Below are 22363 nucleotides of genomic sequence, written 5' to 3'. Positions count from 1 at the left end.
AACTCCTCAAGAGCGATCCTCCCACCCCAGCTTTCTTCAAGTAAAGGGAACATTTCTTTGGGAAAAAGAGATGGGGGGGGGGGGGGGGCGGGGCGGGGTGGCAGGCTTGATCCAAAAGCGAGGCCGAGAATCAGTCTACAACTTCCCTAAAGTACTGGGTCGAGCATTAGTCCAAGATAGAACACTGTACCCTAAATTAAATCATCTCCACACACAATTCCTTATCCCCTGGGCCTCAGGACTATGACTTCAAAATTCTGCCTTTAAACAGAATTTAAAGAGTTAAAGCTGGCCATAGCTCGTCGTTCTTCATGCTAACATTTGTGGCATTAGGACTATTTTGTTAACTAGGTATATGCAATTCACAGAATTTCACGGTAAATTCCCCAGACCAAATATTTGGCTGAACAAATAAACAACATTATCCATTCCTGAAAATAAGCCAGTAGAAGGGGGGGGGGGGGGGGGGTTGGGGGGCAGGGTGGTTGCTAGAAAGTGACCTGAGCCTGGCTGCCACCAGGCTCAGGATTCGCCCTCTGATAATTTGTCCAAGTGCTAGAGACCTGCGGGTTCCTTTCCAATGACACGGACATTTCAGAAAGTTGCTGGAAATCTGGTGAAACAAAACGAGGCCGCCTGAGGGGAACCCATAATGGGCTTCCCCTAAATGATTTATTCGACCTCTATACCATTAATCAAAGGGGCAGCGACCTGGGGGGCTGGAGGAGGGAGGCACATATCCCTCTTTGCAGGGAGTTTTGGAGGAACCTTGGAGTCTTGCTGCCTTTGCCTGGGGCTCTGATCTCCTCTCTCCACCTGCGCTCTCCGGGGAGCTGGGGCTTTGGCAGCCGCTCCACTTCTATTTTTATTGGTTTCCACTAAGCTGCTCCTTTTGGAGGATTGTAGGGCTTCGGTAATTAAAAACAAAAATGAATCCTGCTTCACCCACCCCACCTCCAAAAGCACTGGGAAGAGTTGTGTACATGAATGCAGGGGTGCCCCCCTCCACCACCACCACGGCCACTGGTGTCTACACCTTCACAAGGGAGAAACGCACTCCTATCAGCCCACCTTACACAGACTATAAAGACAAAGCTTTTGCCCCAAACCTTCCCAGGGAAAAGTACACACATAAGAAATGAACCTACGCAGGCTAAAATTCCAGGGCTTAATTTAGTTGCTGGTGGCAAGTAAGAAAAAGCCAGGGTCTCTTCCTCCGATCCTCTTAGCTTCTATATCCATGTAGTTCTAGGCATCCCTTAACTGAGGGGGACTCACACACATTAGCGTTTTCCTTTTTCCCTTTGGCCAAAAATTGAGCTTTCTCCTTGAAGATGCATTACTAGATGCATTACTCTCTGTCCCGCTCTAGAAGGGCGAGCACATCCACTAGATGCATTACTCTCTGCCCAGCTCTAGAAGGGCGAGCAGACAGCACCGAGAGGTAAGGGAGCTGGAACTGGACTTCGTGTTGCATATGGGAGAATGTGTTCACAATGCCTACTTAGCAGTTTTGACCCTTCAGTATCTGATCCCATTGCCACCCAAGCCCAATCTGTTAGAATTTTAGGCCTTCGTGTGGGGAATAGAAGGACAGGGGGCAAAAGCCAAGAGACATTGGAGGATTCCACCACTGTGGTATATTAAAATACTGGTCACCAAACTTTTCAAAGGTAAGGCACATTTTTTGTTCTATTCAATAAAACCCACTTCACCCCCCCCCACCCCACCCCAAAGCCTGTCAAAACAAACGCACACACACACATACACATTAATATGTGAATGTACAAATTAGTTTTGGTTTGAAAATACATCATCGGTGCCTATAATAAATGGAAACACCCTAGCTACCATAAAACTGCAGTGGGAATCATTCCTTAGAGTTGAGACTCTATCCATCACACTCAGCTGGGACGCACCTCTCACAGGTGAGCAAAAACAGAAGATGTACAAGGAGCCCAAATCTGAGTCTTTAATCTGGCCTACTCCTTTCATCCCACTGTTTCTCCAAGGCATGTGTCATCCAGATGGGAGAGGATGCTGCGTCCTTGTTAACATTAAATAGAAATGGAAAACAATTCATCCTGGCAATTACCATCTCTCTACCATCAGTTTACTTCCTGTCCCTCCAACTTCACCACCTCTAGTTACCACCCTCTGACTTCCATCCTGCCCCCAGCCCCTCCTTAACAGGGGGGTTGGAGGGGGGCGGGGGTGGCACATAAATCTCTTTCAAAAGAGATGGGGCAGAAGGAAAAGAGAACGGATTAAAGAGAAAAGGAACAGTTTACCTTTAAAATAATGACTCATTTTATTTTTTCTTTTAATATGTAGTTATAAATATATTTTGTCAAAATATATGATCAATATGGTCAAAACATTTGCACGTAAAGTCATAAATAAGGTCAAGGTGAATGTTTAGGTTTTTTTTTTTTTTCCTTTTTTTTTTTTTCTTTTTAAAGATAAAAGTCCAGCTATAAGGAAGCAGTCTGTGTAGTGTGTGGGTGAGTGGATGGGAACTTGTGTGTCCCCGAAGACTGCCTGACGTCAGCGGCACCCACATCCCTCTACTACCATCTCTTGATAATTTTTCAGTACCACCTTGTCATACTCATCCAGGTACAGCATGGAGATGGCGCTCAATTCAGTGGGAACACAACAGGCTTTGGGGATACTGGAGTTGACAGAGTTGACCAGGGTCTGCACAATGGCATGGTTGGTGGAATTGAGGTGGTCGGCCAGTGGAAAGGGGCAGTCCCCGTGGCAGTAGAAGGCCTGGTAGCCTGGTGGGGCCACAATCCAATCATTCCAGCCCACATCGCTGAAGTCCACGTAGAGCGAGTGGCGACGGCAGTTCTTATTCTTCTTCCGGGCCCGCTGTGGGTGATGCTTGGGGCTACGTTTGGCCCTCTGGCGTCGGGTCAAGGCGTGTCCTCGGCCATCATGGCCAAAAGTGACCAGGAGGGGCCGGAGCTGGGCCCAATCCCCACTCCCTTGAGGTAACGATCGGCTAATCCTGACATGCTGGCCCTGGTGGGTCCGTGTCTGATGGAGGTGAGTCACCTCAATGGCCAGCCCATAGTTCGGCTGTTTCTCCCGGGTCCAGCGAAGGACCGCAGGGCTCACATCAAAAGTTTCCCACCGTGTCACATTGTGGTGGACCAGTCTCGTGTCCAGTAGTCGTGTGATGAGGTGCCCAGGCACCACTTCTGCCGGGGGCTTCATAACCTCATAAATGTTTATTCGGTGAAAGCCCTGCTCCCAATCGGGGCCCTGGTTCACCTGCTCCCGGAAGAGTCGAAGCTCTGCGGAAGAGACCACCTCGTTCTCTGGGATGCTGCTGAGGTTAAAGAGGAAACGAAAAGCAGAGTTTTCGCTGGTCCCTGGGATGTTCTCCAAATGTTCTAGGCACCGTTGAGGAGGAAAAGAAAAAAGGGAAAAGGGGGAAAAAAAAAAGCACATTAACTTTTTTGAGAGTTAAAAAAGTCAAGAAATAGCTTCAGTCAAGAAGCACTGGGTGATGAGTGGTGAATTCTGCTTCCATAGTGGAAGCCTATTTGGGGAAAGAAGCATACCTTTTCATTTGAAGGAGCAGATACACGGGCAGCTAGCAAACCAGCAAAACTTAGCTAGCATGCAGCGAGCACCAAAGACAGAAAGGATCTCCCAACCTCCTTTATATGTCTAATAATTTCCATGTGTCAACTCTTTACTCCACCACCATCAGACTCCCCTTTTAAAGCTCTCTTGGCTTTGTGTACACAGTTTTCTTTACAAGTGGTTATAAAGAAAAAGGGGGGCCAACAGAGCAGAGGCGGGAGGAAACAGGCACACAACTACCCTCTCCCTCTTCTTCCACTTTCGAGTATGTTACTAAACATTTCCCCAGCGATCTTGGAAACACAGAGCATGCCTTGTTGATCATGTTACAGAGGGGAAAATAAATTCCAACACAGTAATGATGCTGGTGGATTAATAACTCAGATTTACTTTGGAAAAGAAACATCCGCTAGGAAACATTCAGATCGGATTACAAGGCCCCTATTGAATAAACCTGACAAACACACAGCTGTAATATTAAATTCAGTAGGTGCTTTGAAAAAAACGGGCAGAAAACCTGGCAGAAAAGACTTTGATATAGCAAAAACACACCGCGGGGGCTAGCCCACGTCTGAGTGGTGTCATTCCCTCGCCCCAGAAACCCCTCCCCTCTGTCTCTAAAAAATAAATTCAGCCACAGCTCTTGGAGGTAAGCAGCTCTGTTCCCGGCCTCCAGGATTTGGGGCTTTGATGTAACCTGAACTCTTGTCCCCCAGGGCTTCCACTGTCCCACCAACCAGCCCTACTAGCGCCCCCCCACCCCCCCCCCCACACCCCCACCCCGCCACCGCCAGACTCTCCTCAGGGACTGACCTTCGTGGTGGAAGCTTCTCACGGTGTTGGCCCTACTGGCGGGGCGCTCAGGGTACTCCAGACCGACGCTGTGGGTCTGCTCTTCCTCCTCCTCCTCCCCAGACTGGAGCCGGTAAAGATCCCGCATGTAATCTGGGATGACGGCGCTCTTGCTAGGCTGCGGCCGGCGGCGCAGCCCGAACATCTGCAGAAGTGTAGCCTCGAAGTCCCGCAGGAGCTCATGGCTCTGCCCTGAGCGGCGTCCTCCCGCGTGGCCCTGAATCTCGGCGACTTTTTTCTTCCCCGTCTCAGGTATCAAACTAGCATGGCTCGAGCCTCCTAGCAGGACTTGGCATAATAAAACGACCATCAGCATTCGGTTACCAGGAATCATGGTGTCTCTGGGGAGGGGGAGGAGGTGGAAGGTTAAAGAATAAATAAACACCGATAACTGGAGAAATAGAGATGTCTCTGCATATGCATATAAGGCTAGCGATGGAGGGTCAAATGTAAAACAGGTCAGAAAGATCAAGTTTGTGTCTTCTCCCTCACACACCCCCACCATCAGCAGCTGCAGCCATGCACGGCCTGAAAGTAGGAATTGCCCTGTAATTACTTGGTCTAACTTGTTTACAGTCAAATAACCCCAAATCAGATAGCCTCCATCCTGTTAATCTTTTTTTGTCCCAACTGCTATCTGAGCCATGATCTCAGCTTGGTTTCTTCAAGGATAAACAGTTAACATTGAGGGGGTAAGAAAGGGTGGGGGAGGGAGACCTATAATGCCACTGCTCTCCACTTCAGACCTTCAGCCTCTCTCCCTCTTCCTCCACACCCCCCCCCCCCCCTTCTTCCTCCGCCTTCCTTCCACAACTTCCAGCTGGTTCGGAGCGGGAGGGTGGGCGAAGACACTGGGCGGCAGGGTCCAGAGGCTGAGGCCGAGGTCGTGGTCTGGGAGCTGACCCAGTGACTTGACGGTTTATTTTACTGTGGCTGATGAGTTTGAAATGCCCAGCAAAAAGCATCTGATCGCGCCCGCTACTCACTCCCAGGAAAGGAGGGGGGCGGGGGAGTGGGATGATTCCGAGAGAGACCTCTGTGACTTTTGACAAGCAGCTGGGAACATGCACGGGGGCACTAGGTGCTCCCCAGTTAAGTGTGCGTGCGTGTGTGTCTGTGTGTGTGTGTGGTTGCCCAGAAGGTACAACCCGGGGCTGAGGACCTTTCATCTCTTTAGCCCCCTCTTGCTCCCCTTTCTTGCAACGCACCCGATCTGAGAGCGCGAGTGGGAGCAAGCAGCACTCTAAACAAAACCGGTACGCTCAGAGCCCCGCGGCTGCCCGGCCAAGAAGAAAGCGACAGCGCTGCCAGAAAGCGGAGTGTGAACTCTGGAAAAAAGGTCCGACGGGAGGGACACAAGGCGAGCAGGGGTGGGGAGGGCAGAGTGAAATCCCAGGAGGGGGGAAGGAAGAGGTGTCTACTCACTGACAGAAAACAAGGCATATAATAACAGTCCATGATTCTTGACAGCCAATCTTGAACAAACTTGCTGGAAAGGCTCAGAGGAGCTGCGGCAGTGCGTTGCTCTGGATGGCACTACGGAATGGCTCCTAAAATGAATATTTGAATATAATGAGACTCTGGCGCAGACAGACTCTGTTTTTCTTCCAGCCCCTCTGAGTCACGTGAACGCAGAGGGCCCGCCCCGCGCACGGAGGAGCCCGCCCTTCCCGCAGCGGGCGGCGAAAGGGCCCGCGCGCCCTCCCCCCGCGGCCCCGCCCCCTCGAGGAGAGGCCAACCCCCGCGCCGGCCGCCGGAGCCGCCTGCGGTCCGGGAGGAGCTCCGGGCGGCGCTCGGAGCAGCCCCCGGCCGGTCCCCGGGAGCAGTACGCGGAGGAGCGAGGTCCTCGCTTCTACCTGCGGCGTTCGGTGCAGCGGGCCGGGCCCTCGCCCCCGACCTGAAGCCGGAGGATACGGGCTGCGCCTCTTGGCGCGAACTCGGCTCAAGTGGGGCCGGGAGCGGGGGCGGCGTCCCGGCAGCTCAAAGCCTCACCAACCGAGGGGCACTTAAAAAGGAAAGCGCTTCGGGACACACAAACGGGCGCGCGCGCACGCACCCCGCCACTTCCTCCCCGGGGTCTCCGCGAGGCCAGATATTTCTTCCAGCGACAGCCGGTCACCCCCAGGCGAACGCCTGCGAGTGCTCAGAGGAGCCAGGCTGGTGCTGGAGCTCCTAGCCCAAAGCTGCCACCCCTGTCACGCACCGGGCCGGAGGGGGAGGTGTTGGGCGGAGATCGGTGTGGGAAAGTGGGGAGGGAGCGGCCGTGGGGCTATTTTCTGCGCTCCCATTTCGGAGAATCTCCGCACCGCGTCGGCCGGGGGGTCCTCTCCGAGCAAAGCAAATCCCCAAAGAAAGCGGTCGGCGGGCCATTCAAGGCGGAGGGGAGGACTCAAAAGGAGACGTCGCCGCGGAAAGAGCGCATCACAAGTTTCGGGTCTTAATGTCGCTGAGGTTTTACAACTCCCGACCCAGCGCAGAAACGAAATCCCGCTGCGTTCCAAGGAGTCGAGAAAACCGTGAACAGATTTCGGCCTGCGCTCGACCTCTGTGTCTACGTCTCTCCCTCTCTCTCCAGATTGTCTTATTTTTGAAACCACCACTCCTCCCCCCCCGCCACTTCCTTCCCCCACCCCCTTCCTCCTTTGCACCAGCTGCAGAGTCGCAGCAAATATTTCTTCAAGAATTCTACCAACCCACAGCTCGAGGAACTACCGGGATGTCCTGCCTAACGGGAGATGCTGCAGGCGTGGGTCGTTCTGCACTGGGGCCTTTTCGAAAATCTGTCCCGCGCGACTCTGCGTCGGCCCCGGCCCGCGCCGGGTCCCGAGCCCCGGACTCCCGCTCCCGTGGCCACTGCACCCGGCCTCCCTTCCCTGCGGCTCTTCCCAGTTCCAGCCTCCAGTCGTTTCAGAGACGGGAAGCTCAACTTGCCCGCCTCTCTCCCTCAAACTTGGTTTCCTTCTCGGGGGCACTCGCGGGAAGCCTTTGAGGAAGAGTAAGGAATCAAGCTCTCAGCCCTCCCTCCGAGCCCGGGCTGCCCGGCGCCGCCCGGCACCGCCGGCCAGGGTGTGGAGGCCGCGGGCGCCGCTGCGCGACGGTCGGCGCCCCGGGAGCGCCGCGCCGCTTCTTGAGCGGCTCTCCGGTTTTCCTGCTCCCGTGCCACCGCAGGGTCTGACTGAGAAAGGGCTGGGAGAGCAAACGGGTTATTTGAGACGCCGGGAACCCTAAAAAAAAAAAAAAAAAAAAAAGCCCCGTGGGAGGAGCTGTAGAAATGGGAAAAGCAGACGGGGAAGAGCGAGTCCCCGCGGGGCGAAGGGCCGGTGGAAGGGGCGGGCGCCCGGGATCCCCGGACAATCCTCTGCCCCAAGGAATCTCCCAGGGCGGCGGCGGGAGCGCGCGGCGCTAAAACCCGGAGGCTGGACCAAGATTGGGTTGCGTTTCAATTTCAGATTCCGTAGGTTTCGTCTCTAATCACGTTTTCCTCCCCCAATCCGCCCCCCTCATTTTTTGAAATAAAAAGATAAACGTCGAAAAGGATATTCGTCTCCAGAACTTTTTCTTGGGAGTGGGGGGAGGCAGGGATGCAACTCGTGACGATTGTCCTTTACTTCCCCGCCTGAGTCTTCTTCCGACGCCGAAGTTGGCCCAGAGATGGCCTCAGTTTACTAAGTCTACGTTTGCGGAGGGGGTGGGGGAGCTTAACGTCTCACAAAGGTTTCAGCCCACAAACTGCGATCTTCACAGTCCATCCACCTAAGCGGTGCCCAGGAAGCGTCGGAAGCGTCGGGCCCGTCTCCCGCAGGGAGGGGTCCACAAGGACCCAGGAATCCCAGGGCTCTTGCCAGTCGGCTCTGGGCAAGGAGGACCAGCAAGAGCCTGGGTCCGTAGCGCGTCTCGCCAGCGACTCCCCATGGGCCACGACACCGCAGGAAGACGCGTGCCCGGAGCGCGAGGCATCCTGACCATGGTCCCTACAAACCCTACACCAGGAAACGATAGGGGAGAGGCTCCTTGGAGGCTGCAAGTTCATGAAAATAGTTTGTGCAGCAGGCACGTCGTGCAGCGGCATATCGCGTGCTCTCAGGGGCTCCCGCCGGCTGGGGGCCGGGTCGGGTGACACTCCCCTCGACGCAGCCCCTCTGGCGGCGCGCAAGATCCGGAGGCTGCAGGACCGCGCTCCCCGCGAGAGAACCAGCCCTGGTTAGGTGTTCTTTCTCCACCTCGCGGTCCCTCGGCCCTCTCACACTCTCAGGACCTCGGAGCCGACACTCCTTTCTCTCCCGGCCCTTCCCGTCCGGGGATCGCAAACGCCAGTGCCCTCGCAACGCGTTCGTCTTAGGACCCCTCAGTCTTTCCCAGCGACCCGCAACTAGAGGCTCCTCTTTTCCCCTTCCCTTCTGCTCCGAACCTATCAAAGGTGGAAATGGCCCGGGGCCGCCGGACGGAGAAAGTGGCTTGGGTAGAGACAGCAGAAGACGTGGAAGTGCCTTTCAGCGCCAGCATCCCTACCTCTAGCACCACGGTTGGAGAAAAAATAAGCCACCTTTAGCGGTGGCCACAGGCTGAGCCCCCCCGCCGTTCCCCCCAAGGATGCTCCCCGGCCCCCTCTGCCCGGCTCCCCTCGCCAGGTAGCCTTGCTCACCATAGGTCCCTTCAGTAGCGGGCTTGCCAGCAGCAGCTCCCGGGGACCTCTGAACGGCTGCAGTGAACCTGGGCAAGGACCGAGGACTGGGGCGCTGCAGGCTCGAGACGGCGCGGACGGGAATCCCATCAGGGAGAGAGGCGAGCTACTCAGCCCCGAGCGGCCGCAGCGTCTCAGGCTCTCGTCCCTCGGCTCGGGTGCCACACTCACCTAGCTTCCGGACAGGGCTCCGCTCTCCTTCCCTCCCTCCCTCCTCCTCTGCCCTCGTGCATCTTCTCCTTCCCCCTCTTTCCCTCGCTCCCTTTCTTTCTTTCCTTCCTCCTCCTCTTCCCCGGCAGCCCCTCCCTTCTTCCCTCCGCCCTCGCTCGCCTCCCTTTCTGAGATGGGAGCCCCGCCCACATCCTCCCATCCAGCCGCCGGGCCTCGCCTCGCAGGCCCGGGTCCCGGAAGCCCGGGCTGCGCCGGAGTCCACAGCTGCTGCCCCGGCCCGGACGGTGCTGCCTCCAGCCCGGGGAAGCGGCCGGGGCTCACCTGGGGACCACGTGCAGAGGTACTAGAAAGCATGCACCGACTAGTCGCCGTTCCTTCCAAAAATACCCATGGGAGTCTGGGCTTCCCCGAGTTTAGAGTAACTGCAGCCCAAACTGATGATTAAAACACTGAGTAATCACCATTTACCCTGAGTAATTAGAGATAATGAAACACCTCTAAAATCAGGTTATGGAAAAAGGAGCTGTTGGATTGGCTTAAAGAGTGGCCCTCCATAAACTGTTAAAGGATTTCCAAACTGAGAAACAGGCTGTGCGCAGAACTGTGCGCGCTAAGAGGTACTTCTTTGGCTATTGAAAGGTCACCTTACTTCCAAAACATTTTTTTAAATGCTTCTTGCGGAAAGCCTTGGCGATGACCAAAACAAGATGGCCCCAATAAACAGTCTGGTTTCCCCTCTGCGACCCCAGGCCTAGCACTTTTGAGGACAGAGGTGGTGTGGAGACAGGCTGGGGCCAATGTTTTTACAGTTAGAAAAGTCTGCTTATTGTAACTTAAGAACCACCACAGCAGTAATTTTTGTTGTTATTGTTGTTTATTTGTGGTGTGCCTAGGAATACTGTTAACCTCAGCAAACTGACCTTCTGAGGAGGTAACAACCACTAAAGCCTTTTGGGCCACAGGGAGACAAGAAAAGATACCCTTTGTTCTGTTTTTAAAGGAAGAAAAAGGGTGAAGAGTTGGCCCTATCCTACGAGAAAGTGTTAGTAATTGTATTAGCAGGGAGGTGGAATGTGTGCTCTAAAACCTTCCCAAACAGGAGCTACCTTCACACAGTGTCTCTGATGAAGCAGTGCGGAGACAGCAGCAGCATCCCTCTGGTGTACAAACGCGGAAGGGGGAAGGACAGCCAGGTTCCAGGAACTTGCCCACAGCCCTGCAGTAAATCACAGCCTCTGCTCTGGAGTCCTGAGCTAATACTGCAGGGCGGGGCTGAGGGTCACAGCCCAGGGCTCCAGGTAGCCAGGCAGTGCTGGAGGACTGAGCATTTCCTGTCCTGGATTTTTTTTTACCCTGGGATCCATACTAACTTCGCTGTCTCAGCAAAATATTTAGATCTTTACTTAAACAGGTATTGGTCCTGCGTACCTCACTATAAAAACTTTACATTTACACTGTACCTTCAATATTCAGAAAACAGGCACGACTTCCTATGTGGAACACAGATGACCAAGTGGAATTGCACGAAATCAGGGGAACAGCGATGAGGGCAGGGCCAAGATGTCCTGCCATCTTTTCCAAGTTAGGCCTGTGAGGTCTGTTAGCCCCATAATGCCCCAAACAACAAAACAATCTGTATGGCTTTGAGCACTTCCTTTAATTCCCATGGGTCTCAGTTTCCATACCCACTCTCAATTTAAAAATGATTGAACTTTTTTATTGAAATTCGTTAAACATCCATCTTCTTTCATTTTAAATCACTCCTGAGCCCACTTCTTCTAAGAAGCTCTGATTAAACAGGGCAGGGCAATACTACCACCCTGAAAGATGGCTGACAATATACTTCCAGCTTCCAGCATAATCAGAATCACACCCATAAACAATAACAAAATTCAAATTCCATTGAAGAGTTACCTAGTGTCCATCCGGGGGCATTAGGCTCCTTTAGCACACTGCCTAGAGGAAGGACAGAGCAAATGTTCACCACACCCCCTCAAATAATTAGTAGTGTTTAGTATTGTTTTAAATTATTTTTTTTTAATTTTTAACATTTATTCATTTTTGAGAGACAGAGTGTGAGTGAGAGAGGGGCAGAGAGAGAGGGAGACACAGAATCCGAAGCAGGCTCCAGGCTCTGAGCTGTCAGCACAGAGCCCGACCTGGGGCTCGAACTCAGAGTGTGAGATCATGACCTGAGCCAAAGTCAGACGCTTAACTGACTGAGCCACCCAGGTGCCCCTTAAATTATGTTTTAACTTTATTTATTTTGAGAGACAGAACACAAGCAAGGGGTGGGCAGAAAGAGAGAGAGAGATTCCCAAGCAGGTTCTGCACTGTCAGCGCAGAGCCCTAAGTGGGGTTCGAACTCAAGAACCATAAGACCATGACCTGAGCCAAAACCAAGAGTCAGATGCTTAACCAACTAAGCCACCCAGGCGCCCCTGTTTAGCATTGTTTTAATCATCAATGAAATGTGTTCCCTAATATTTAAACTCAAAAACAACATGATATGCTGTGTTTAAAAGCAGGGCTTTGGGGTGCCTCTGTGGCTCAGTAGGTTAAGCATCTGACTTCAGCTCAGGTCATGATCTCATAGTTAGTAAGCTCAAACCCCACAATAGGTTTCTCGCTGGCAGTGAGCAGCCTGCTTAGATTTCTCTCTCTCCCCCCCCCCCCCTCTCTCTCTCTAAGTAAATAAATAAACTTTAAAAAAAAAGACTCTAAAAAATGCAAGGCTTTATTTTAAGGCATGAGAAAGTGTGTGTGTGTGTGTGTGTGTGTGTGTGTGTGTGTGTGTGTGTGTTTTCACTCAAATGCTTTTGGATAACTGCTATTATCTCATGTGACCGAAGCCTAAATACTAAAATGGCCATTGGCCCACCCATGAGTGTGTGAAACTCACAGTCCAGGAGTTTCTAATTAAGCCACCTGACATACGTTGTTTAGACTCCTATAGGAACCTTTAGATGTGTGATGGAAGAACTCAGCTTCCGTTCTCTCTGGACAACTTTATACCCAGCCCACATTGTATGCAGTGCAAACCATCTATTACCACCTCCCTTTATTCACTCCTCTTTTCCTTTTTACTTCCAATCTCTCGTGCCAAAGAAGAAATCACTCGTTGCTTAGAGAACTAAATCCATCACAGCCTAGTGATCAGAGTTGGTGAGGGAAATCAGTCCCTATCTGGAGCTTACTTGTGAATCTTCGTGTTTTTATAGAACATAATATAGCTGGGCCAAATGAAACTGTATCTGTTTGAGTCATTTAGATTAGGAGGAGAAATCTATCGTAATTCAAGAGTTGACTATTCCTCTTCTGCTGCTCCTGCTGAATGAAGGGCATTTGTTTGGGTTTTTCCTGGAAAGCATCAAGAAAGAGTAGCTCCACTGCAAGCCCTTAGGACAGTCTTTCTCAAGGTGTGTTCCGAGGACCTTAAACTTCAGAACGAGGCTGGAGGTGCTGATAAAATGTATATCTCCCAGCCTTGCCTGGCTCAGATGTACATCTTTCACAAGGTTTCCTGATAATTCTGAGCACGCTAAAGCTTGAGAACTACTGTTGTAAAAGTTATTTCATGTAGGGGTGCCTGGGTGGCTGAGTCGGTTAAGCGTTTGACTTCGGCTCAGGTCACGATCTCACAGTTCATGGGTTCGAGCCCCGCATCGGGCTCTGTGCCAACAGCTGGAAGCCTGGAGCCTGCTTAGGATTCTGTGCCTCCCTCTCTCTCTGCCCCTCCCCTACTCGAGCTCTGTGTCTCTCTCTCTCAAAAGTAAATAAACAGTAAAAAAAGTTAATGAAAAAAGTTATTTCATGTATATTTTCAAGGCTGATAGATACCATTAAAAGCCTGATACCTGGACATTATTAAACAGGCAAGGAAGATGCTTGGCTTGTGCTTTATAAGCTGTTAAATATGGTAATTATGGTTTTCCTATGTCCAGAATACACCAAATAGGTCTTCATAAGTGAAAAGATTTCTAACCCTGTCGGTGTAGTGGTCCTTACTTCAAGGTCCTTGATTAAGAACCACATCAAGTCATCAAATCTTTGCCAATTAAGTGTCTGCTGAAGCTATGGAGGGATATTTTGAAGGACTCCCCAGTCTTGGTGACTTAAGAAGCAGTAAGATAGATGAATTGGAATTGGAATTGCAAGGGATCTCTGAAACTTTTCTCTTATTAATTCGTTCTTTTTTCTCTTATTAATATTTGCCATTTGTTATGTATCTGCTGTCTAGTCTTCACAACAACCCTCATAAAATCCTTGTTACACAGAGGAGAATCTGAAATTTAGACAGGTCTTATAAGTCTCTCAAGGTCACAGAGCTAGTAGGTCGGGGACCCAAAATGCAGACACTGTCAGTTGGTCTCCACCTCCACATGCAGTTAGCTGGGCTTGCGGAGGGATGGATCCCCATGGCCCAGCTTCTGAGTAAATAAGTCTTGCCCTGGAGGCTTTCCCAAGGCCAAGGCATCAGCAGATGCTGTATCCTTACAGCATGCTGTTACAGAGAATTTCTGGGTATCTTCCCAGTTCTTAGAAGACAGAACAAAATCAAGACCCAGAAGCTTATCTCCTCCTGATCTTATTACATAGCCACCTTAGGGCAAGACTTTATGTGACCTGCCCTAGGAGGAACAAGTTGTGATCTTGAGAAAGAAGCACTTACCTCTGCTGGGTCTCAATTTCCTCATTGTAAAATGTGAGGACTGACCAAGTTCTTTCTCAGGTCCCAGGATGGAGAAATCATATATCTACTAGTTAAAATCATGGTCAAATGGCTTCACCTCCAGCGTCTTGGGTTTTCTCATTTATAATCTGAGAATAACAATTTCTATTTCTTAATATTCTTACTATAAGCATTAAATGAGTTCATGTAATAAACTGGCAGGCATAAAGTGCTCAGCAAATATTAGCTATTATTTTTCCTCACAAAGGTAATGATTACAGGAGCAAAGTAGGTGAAGAGTCACTCTGGTGCTGAGTTTTATTTACTGTTAGTGATGCACTTTTTAAAGGAAGGGGTTATATCTCACATTTATTTTATAATCATTAAGGGTGGACACATCTCAGGTATTGATTGTATAAATCCTGTTAATGTGAATCAGCACTGCGCTGAGTTAACACTCATTATGGTTTGAATATATAGATCTGACCCATGAACAAAGCTCTGCAAAGATGACTAGTGGCTGTCAAAGTGGACAGGCGTTAACTACTGAGAGCAAAGAAATAATAGGCTAGATGACATAGCTGAAACATTTTCCATCTCTAATTTTTCTGATCTCTAACGTCTCTGACTTTTAACAATTTTTCTCTCTACTTCTTATTGAAATGTAAACCCATTTCCTTTACCCTGGTGTGAAGAAGAAATGTAAGCCTCATTGCCAAGTCTTCCTTCTCTGATTATTTGAGACTGTGGTCAACCCTTGATACACCTCACTCAAAGCTAAATAATACTGGATTCTAATATTTTCTCATGAATAAAACAAACTGTAATACTATTTCAGTTTCCTGTGCCTTAAATTATTGTCTTGCTACTTTCTGGAATACAGTTCTTTTTAAAAATTCCTTCAAAACAGACCATCAAATATGGACAGAGAATTCTAATCAAGACCCCAGAGAGATCAGACAGATGAAAAGACTGCTTTTATGTCTTAACATATTTAACATGTGGATGGCAGACAGGGCATGGATATTGAAATTTCTCTCTTTCCAAAGAGGATGGCATGGCAAACAATGAAGGATATTTGGCTTGCTGTTTTAAGCTTTCCCTGCTAAAAAGTCATCAACTATACCCCCTTGCTTCTATAGCAGAGATGCTCTTTAGAAATAAATTATTATGCAATGTATCGAGAAGGTTAAAACTTTGGAAATTTTCTATCTCAGCATGTACATACTCTCTTTCTCTCCCTGTTGTACCTTAACAGCGTGACCTGGATGAAAATGCAGTGTCACTATGGCATGAGTTTTGGAAGCAGGGACATCACCCTGTACCAAATGAGTTGTTATGGTTCCCCAACCAGATGTCAATTGGGCAATACCATCTAACATTCTCTCCTCAATTCAAGCTAATAGCTTTCTACCCTTTTGCAAGGAAAGTTTTGTCCAAAGGAATATGTGATTCCAGTATTTTTTCTTGTACAAATAAAACTTGGGTGTGTTTACAAATAGTCTAAATATTGCATGAGGGGGGAATCCTTTTCACCAATATCCCCCTCAAGAATAAATGTATATCATTTGTAACCCTTCAGGGATTATGTATAGATAGAACAAACATTCAAAAATGCTTGTTAATGTTCATTTTGTGAACATTCATCAAGTTGTACCATGAGATTTGTGCACTTTTCTATTCGTGTTATATATCAAGAAACGTTTACTGAAAATATCCTTTTGAAATCATTCCTTAACGTTACTTTCTTTGACCATCGTCTGAAGCCCAGAAGAAAGAGACAACGTTTCTTGTCACCTCAGGTAACCAGGGGGTGGGGAAGGGCAAAGCTAAGAGAAGCACCATCTATAGTTCCATGGTGGCCACAGCGCCAAGGAAATGGACTTGTGGCTTCAGGGAATCCACTCTGGGGCCTCCCAAAGAAGAGCAGTTGAAGCAACCAGGGCCTGGCCTCTGGGGAACAGTGCTGCCCAAGATAAGAGGGCAGGATACCTGATGTGCCCCTGCACTCTTCTGAAGCCCAGGGAGGGCCAGAATGGCTGGGCCAGAAAAGAAGCTCCTGAAGGCCTGTGCACTTTGGACTTAGCTCTTCCCCTCCCTGGCTTCTCTGGCTGAGAGGCTCCGACAGGGCATTACAATGCGTCAGTCTTGGGGGGGAAGGGGGGAGGGAGGCAGGGACAGAAGTGCACTAAGCCCAAAGAAAAAATAACAGCTCTGGAGAAAGAAATGGGCTCCATCTCCAGATTCTGGGAGTCCTAGGCTTGGGGACTAGGCTGCAGAGACGGGCTGGGGACCGGATAGTAATGCAGAAGACGGGGCTCCGAAGGAGCGCCTCTCGTGATGCCCAGCTCGGATGCAGACATGGCTATTAGGTGCATGTGGCCTTGCGTCCCCAGGGCCAGGCACCGAGATCACGAGACCGCGCAAGCTCCGGTTAAGAAAGCGTGCGGTGAGAGGCTGCGGGAAAGGGACCGGCCTGCGTCTGCGGAGAGCGGAGACGCACCCGGCTCTCACCCGCGGCAGGCAGACGGAGAAGGAGGCGCCGACACCCGGAAATCCCGAGGCACGCCGTCCCTTCGCCGGCTGCAGGTGCGTAGCAGGCCGGGGACGCGAGCCTCGCCAGCCCCGGTGCGTCCTCCCGGGTCAGAAGCAGGCGTGGGCTTCCCCGCGGGCCCTCCAACGAACGTCCGCCGGCGTCCCCGTGGCCCGAGGGCCACGGAGGGGGCGGAGGCTCGGGAGGCTGCGGCCAGTCTCCTCCGGCACTCCCTGCGCGTCGCGGCCCGGGGTAAGCGGCCCAAGGTGCCGGCGCCGGCTGTTGGACGGCGCCGGTTGTTGGACGCCACCGGCTCGCCTCCCAGGGTCCCTCCGCCGCAGCCTCCTGCCGCGCGGCGGCCTCTGGCTCTGGCCTTGGCCCCTCTGGCTCGGCGGCTGCACCTTCCTACCTGCGAGAGCTCGCCCCGCTCTCAGACTCGTTTTGCAAGATTTGTGCTCCAGGTGCCTAACCTGACCCCCACTTAAATAAACAGCGAGCGCCCCCCGCCACCTGGGCTAGCCACCCGCACAGAATTTCCGTGCACCCGCGAGAGTGACTCCACAGAGCTCCCACTTCTTTCTCCCTCTACCTCGACCTGGAAACTCTGGACTATTCCTGCAGAAGGGGGGGTGGGGGGGGATAGAAGGAAGACGGAGAGGGAGGGAGAGGAGGAGGACCGTCCTAACGTGGTTCCCGCGACAAGTTTGCTCCAGCTCTCTGCAGCACCCTCCACCCCCACCCCTTAGATATGTTGGGGCACAGGGTACTAGAGTCCTGCTTCCACTCGCTGAACATTAAATTTGGATAGTATTTGTTAACCTTGCCCCTTGCTCCCCACCCCATGCCCTCCCCTGCCGGCTCCGTCTTTAGATAGGTTGTCCAGACGGCAGACTCTGGTTTTTCCCATCAGGTAAGGAAAAGAGTGAGCTTCCTCAGGGGCCTAGGCTTCTGGGACCTGCCATTTCTACTTGCCAAGCCCAGCAGTGATACCTGCCAGTTTTTGCAACACCAGGGAGGGGAGATTAATAAGGCTAGGAAGAGGAGGAGCAGGGATCTGGCATGGAGAAGGCCAGCAAGAAGAGGCTGCTGGAAGAGGCTTCAGATGGCCTCTGGTGGGGCAGTGGATCATTGCCAAACAACCTGGGGGGCCCTAGCCTTCCCTCAAGAGAGGTAAAAATGAAACATGACAAGGACACTCCTTTATCCAGTACATAGGAATTTCAGGCTGGATTTTGAAGACTTTGCCTCAGAATTCTGATTTCCATTCTGAAAATCTTTTTCTTCCTTCGTCACTTCCTACCAGTGTTAGGGTGTCTTCAGTTTGCACCAGAATGTGCTGTGCCGCTCCTGCATCTGATTACTTCTTTAGCTGGAACCTGAGAAAGTTGGATAGTATGGTTTTATGTCCCCACCTTTAGACTGAATTAGGAAGAAAAAAAAAAAAACACAACAAAACAGAAATAGAAACTGGAGGACTGAAAAACAAAAGGTCTTAGTGGAATATGAAAGTGAGAGCTAGCATTCTTTGTTGTATTTAAATTAAATGCTAATCTAATTTTAGCAGTAGTTTAAATTAGAGATTCTTAAACCTGCTAAGTGGCATCATTAAGGATCCCTAGATGGATTTTAGGAGATCTGTGAAAACCACAAAATTTAGGCATACAATGATGGAGGTGGATGTAAAAATGCAAGGAGGAGGCATAATTTTACTGAATTTTTAAAGGGGTTTGGACCCAGGAAGGGTTAAAAACCTGCAGAATATGTTGCATGCCATCCCTTTCTTATCGGAGAACGTCTCCAAGCTTCACACACACACACACCTTGACTCAGTGGTACATAGCTTTCACACTCCAGAGCAAAATGTTCTTAACTGTTCATTGAGATAACAGAAATGTCTGTTTAGAGCCAACACCCATAGGGGAAAGGATCCTGGTGGAAAAACAGAAAAGTAACCTGGATCTCAGGTCCCTGCTCTGCTCCGTGTTAGCTGTACCCTCCACTTACCCACCTAAGACTCCTGAGAGTCTTAGTTTATGGAAGTGCTGGGGTGTATGTGAAACTAATTCACAGATCACAAAACATATGGCTAGTGGCATTTACTTATGAAAATAAATGCTTATGTTCCACATGCTAGTTATAATTAGATGAACAATTATGTAAATAATTATAATTAGGTGAATATTTGCATATTTTCTTCCACCATATACTTACATGGAAAATCAACATACTTTGGATTCCTGACCATTGTTAGGCATGTTCATGTTTCATTATTTCACTTAATCTTTGAAACAGTTTATAACTGGTATATTATAGTTATCCCCTCCCCCCTCCCTTCTGCCCCTTTTTTTTCTTTGAAGAAAGAAAGCCAAAAAGAGGTTAAGTCAATTGCCCAAAGCCACCCAACTAACACCAGATTTCAACTTCAGATGAGATCCCTACTTTAAAGAAGGGATATTAGGAAAAAAAAAAATTAAAAAAGCAAATTTTGTTTAGATTTAGGTAAATTTAATTTCTATGGTACTTGTGCATTCTGTGCAAAGTATAAGTTTTTAAACTAGAGCAGCCACATCCTTTTCATTTCCTCCATGTTTTGGGTTCACCAGCAAATTAATGGAAATTTATACACATAGTTCCTTATTAGTGGCACCTATGCTTCAACTAATAAGGCAGCCTTGGAAGAGAAAGAACGCCTCTGCCCTCCACTCCCGTAATCTCTTCCGGTAACCCTCTGTAGGAAGCACTGTCCCCTTTGGCAGCTAACAAATGGCGAAACTCCTCCACACAGTTCAGTGTCTCAGCCAAGTGAGTTAGTAAGAACGTAGATCTTTTTTTGGCTATACCATCAAGTCATAGAGCTAATGAAAACAGAACGGACTTATTTTGCTGTTCCCTGAGTTACAGGTACATGAAAAGAAGTGCTAGAAGCCCTGGTCCACCAGTATTTCTTCTAAACACTTTCTTATGCCTTTAGCATTTGTATGTGGGTTTGTTCAACAGATAGTTCTCCTATTTTGTTTCTCTTTAGCATAAAACCCATAATACCAAACTCTACACTACTTAGTTTGTGGAAGCTCCAGAGAGCAGGCAGACATCTGTTCTTGATCTTTAATTATGCTTTAATTATGGCTTGAGAACCAGTATCACAGAAAATGAGTTGCTGGAGGGCAAGGCCCGAAAGCAAAAACAAAACAAAACAAAAAATATGGACCATAGTAGGCACCCTGCTCAAAAAAATTATGTATACTGGTATGTTTCTGTAAAGTCCTCAGGTTGCTAGGCTGAGTAATTGATGAAAACATCTCAGTAACATGCACTTAAATAAGGGGGAATTGAAGAAATGATTTTTCAAAGTGCAGTAGCCCATGTAGTGTGATTTTTTAAAAATAGACTTGATGTCAGAGAGCCTGGTTTAAGGTATAGCTACACCAGTGCATACTAGATGTATGAACCTGGCTGGATATGGGATTTCATTTCTGGAGGCTGCCATTTCTTCATGAGTTATTATGGGCTAGGATCTCTACACTTGCAGTTGTCAACAAGCTTTTTCTGTAAAGGACCAAATAGCTAATTATTTACGCTTTGTGGGCCACATACTGCCTCTGTATTTCTTCCCCTCTTTCCCTCCCCCCTTATCTTGCCCCCATTTCCTTCTCCTCCTCCTTCCTTTCTCTTTCTTCTCTTCCCTTTTCCTCCTCCCACAACTGTTTACAGATGTACAAACCATTCACGTTAGGTTGTTAGGGCTTCTGTACCAAAGCACCACAAAGTGTGTGGCTTAAACATCAGAAATGTATTGTCTCGCAGTTCTGGAGGCTACAAATTGACATCATCCGGTCAGCAGAGTTGCTTCCCTCTGGGGACGTGAGGAAGAGTTTTGTCCATGGCAATCTTTGGTGACCCTTGGTTTATAGAAACTTCACCCCAGCCTCTACCCTCACGTTCACATGGCATTCTCCCTGTGTGTCTGCGTCCAAATTTCTCCTCTTTGTCAGGACACCAGTCATACTGGGCTAGGGGCCCATCCTACTCCAGTATGACCTCATCTTAACTAATTATGTCTGAATTGACCCTGTTTCCAAATCAAGGTCACATTCTGAGATGATGGGGGTTAGGTTTCAACATATGAGTTTTAGAGGGACACAATTCAATTCATAGATCATTCTTGGCTCATGGACCATACAAACATAGGTTGCAAGCAATAGTTTGCTTATCTCCTTAGTAAGGCCCCTGTTCATTAAAAAGTCCTATAATTCTCTATTCTTCATGGCTTTAAATCACAAATTGTCTTCTGCTATCCATTTACTTAACATTTTTTTTTTATTGAACATTTACATATGCTAGGCACTGTCCTAGATTCTGGTGCATAGCAATGAAAAAAATGGATTAAAAATCCTTGTCCTGGGTCTTACAATCTAATAGGGAAGGCAGACCACCAACAAGTAAATATGAACAACTTATAGCATGTTAGATGGAACGAAGTACCAAGAATAAAAATAAAGTGGGAAAGAGATATAGCAATGGGGTTGAATTTTAAGAGTAGTCACGAATGCATCACAGAAAAGGTAATATTTGAGCAGACACCTGAAGGAGACAAGGGACCCGGCCACATGGATATTGGGGGAAATTGTTTCATGAAAAGGAAAAGCACTGTAAATTCTGAGGTGGAAGTGGGCCAGGCAACAGCTAAGAGGCCAGTATGCTTAAGTGGAGTGAGCCAAGGAGGGGAGGGGCTGGATATTTGGAGATGGGGTCAGAGAGGCAGAGGAGGTAAGAGGTTAAATGGTGTATGGTCTTGTACACCATAGTAAGAGCCAGTGTCAGGACTCGGTTGAGGTGAAGGAGGTACTCCGGGCTCACTATTTAAGGAGGTGCTCACTCTCACAGTGGTGCAAGTACAGGGTGAGTCCCTGAGAGTGAGAACCTCCTTAAATGCTGTGCCCCAGGTGCCTCCCTCACCTCACCCAGCTCTGGCCCTGGAAGGGGCTTTGGCTTTAATTAGGAAGCCTCTGTTGGGTTTTCAGCAGAGGAATGGAATGACCAGGATTACATTTTATCAGGATCACTCTGGCTGCTGTGTTGAGGGCAAGGATCGAATAAAGGGGGCCAAATAGAGGGCTGTTCAGATAATTTCCAGAGTAAAATGGTGAAAAGGTCCATGCCTGGTGACCCGCCAAGGATTGGACTACCTCATACAGCTATCAGACACATAACCAGTGGGCCTTGGGTTGTCTTTTCTTTTTGTTCTCCCTCAACATTCTTTGGAGGTTACCTACATTCTAGACTGTATGTTAGGTGCTGGGGTTCCAATAATGAACAAGAATGGTCACTGACTCAAAACGTTAATAGTTTCTTTCCTTCTTCCCTTTCTTCCTTCCTTCTTTCCTGCCTTCTTATTTCCCTCTTCCCTTCCTTCTTTAAATATTTTGAAATTGAAAACAAAAACCCTGCCTCAAAGCTTATCTTTCAGGGAATTCACCATACATGCTGAGGTTTTCTGGTCCAGGCCCTCCATTTCTGTTCCATTTGGAGTAGTATATAGATGGTAGTGAGCATCGAGGAAGGATTTAGGAAATCGGTCATTATTTGTTATGATTCGTCATGGGAATACTACATCTCCCTTTCAGTTGTAAGATTGGGGAACTTTTAGGTCCAGAAGGTTTGCTGTCCTCATACTCAAACTTTCATTTTATAAACGAAGAGACTGAGACCCAGAGAGATCAGCCCACAATTAGCTACTTACTGGTAGACTATGGCAGACCGTATTTTTCAAAACTAGCTGCAACAATGTCTTCCATCCCACATGCTCTTGAAAGTGACATTGACACTCTTCCCATGGAGAAATGAGTGGTTTTCT

At 49.2% G+C, this 22363-nt stretch overlaps 2 protein-coding genes across 16 annotated transcripts in view; one reads left to right on the top strand and one right to left on the bottom strand.

Moving 5' to 3' along the window:
• Nucleotides 1-2286: 2286 nt before the first annotated feature.
• Nucleotides 2287-9397, bottom strand: BMP4 (bone morphogenetic protein 4). 3 transcript variants are annotated; one of them, XM_086709718.1, is made up of 4 exons: nucleotides 9305-9397; nucleotides 5878-6002; nucleotides 4414-4740; nucleotides 2287-3404 (listed from the first exon to the last, which is right to left on the bottom strand). In XM_086709718.1, exons 1-4 carry the CDS (start codon nucleotides 9364-9366, stop codon nucleotides 2548-2550), a joined length of 1371 nt encoding a protein of 456 aa, XP_086565844.1. In that variant the 5' UTR covers nucleotides 9367-9397; the 3' UTR covers nucleotides 2287-2547. The 3 variants fall into 3 exon arrangements, with proteins under 3 accessions (XP_086565844.1, XP_086565845.1, XP_086565846.1); XM_086709719.1 differs by having other exon boundaries at nucleotides 4414-4793; nucleotides 9095-9379; XM_086709720.1 differs by lacking the exon at nucleotides 9305-9397 and having other exon boundaries at nucleotides 4414-4793; nucleotides 5878-6110.
• Nucleotides 9398-16100: 6703 nt separating this feature from the next.
• LOC147579951 (uncharacterized) overlaps nucleotides 16101-22363 on the top strand; it is a 366722-nt gene continuing 360459 nt past the window's right edge. For 3 of the 13 annotated variants that reach the window (XR_015252361.1, XR_015252369.1, XM_086709726.1), the window contains exon 1: nucleotides 16104-16565. Coding sequence is in view for 4 of the 13 variants with exons in the window: in XM_086709726.1 (XP_086565852.1) it covers nucleotides 16330-16565 (236 nt within the window). In the remaining 9 variants the exon portion in view is untranslated. Of the gene's footprint in view, nucleotides 16566-22363 lie in introns of all 13 variants that reach the window. The other 10 variants (XR_015252366.1, XR_015252365.1, XR_015252364.1 and 7 more) reach the window with 6 other exon arrangements.

The sequence above is a fragment of the Puma concolor genome, chromosome B3 (genome assembly GCF_028749965.1).
Source record: "Puma concolor isolate L17-30 chromosome B3, mPumCon1.1.hap2, whole genome shotgun sequence".
NCBI classification, from domain to species: domain Eukaryota; kingdom Metazoa; phylum Chordata; class Mammalia; order Carnivora; family Felidae; genus Puma; species Puma concolor.
Note: the sequence above shows the minus strand (reverse complement) of the source record. Positions and strands in the feature narration are given on the sequence as shown.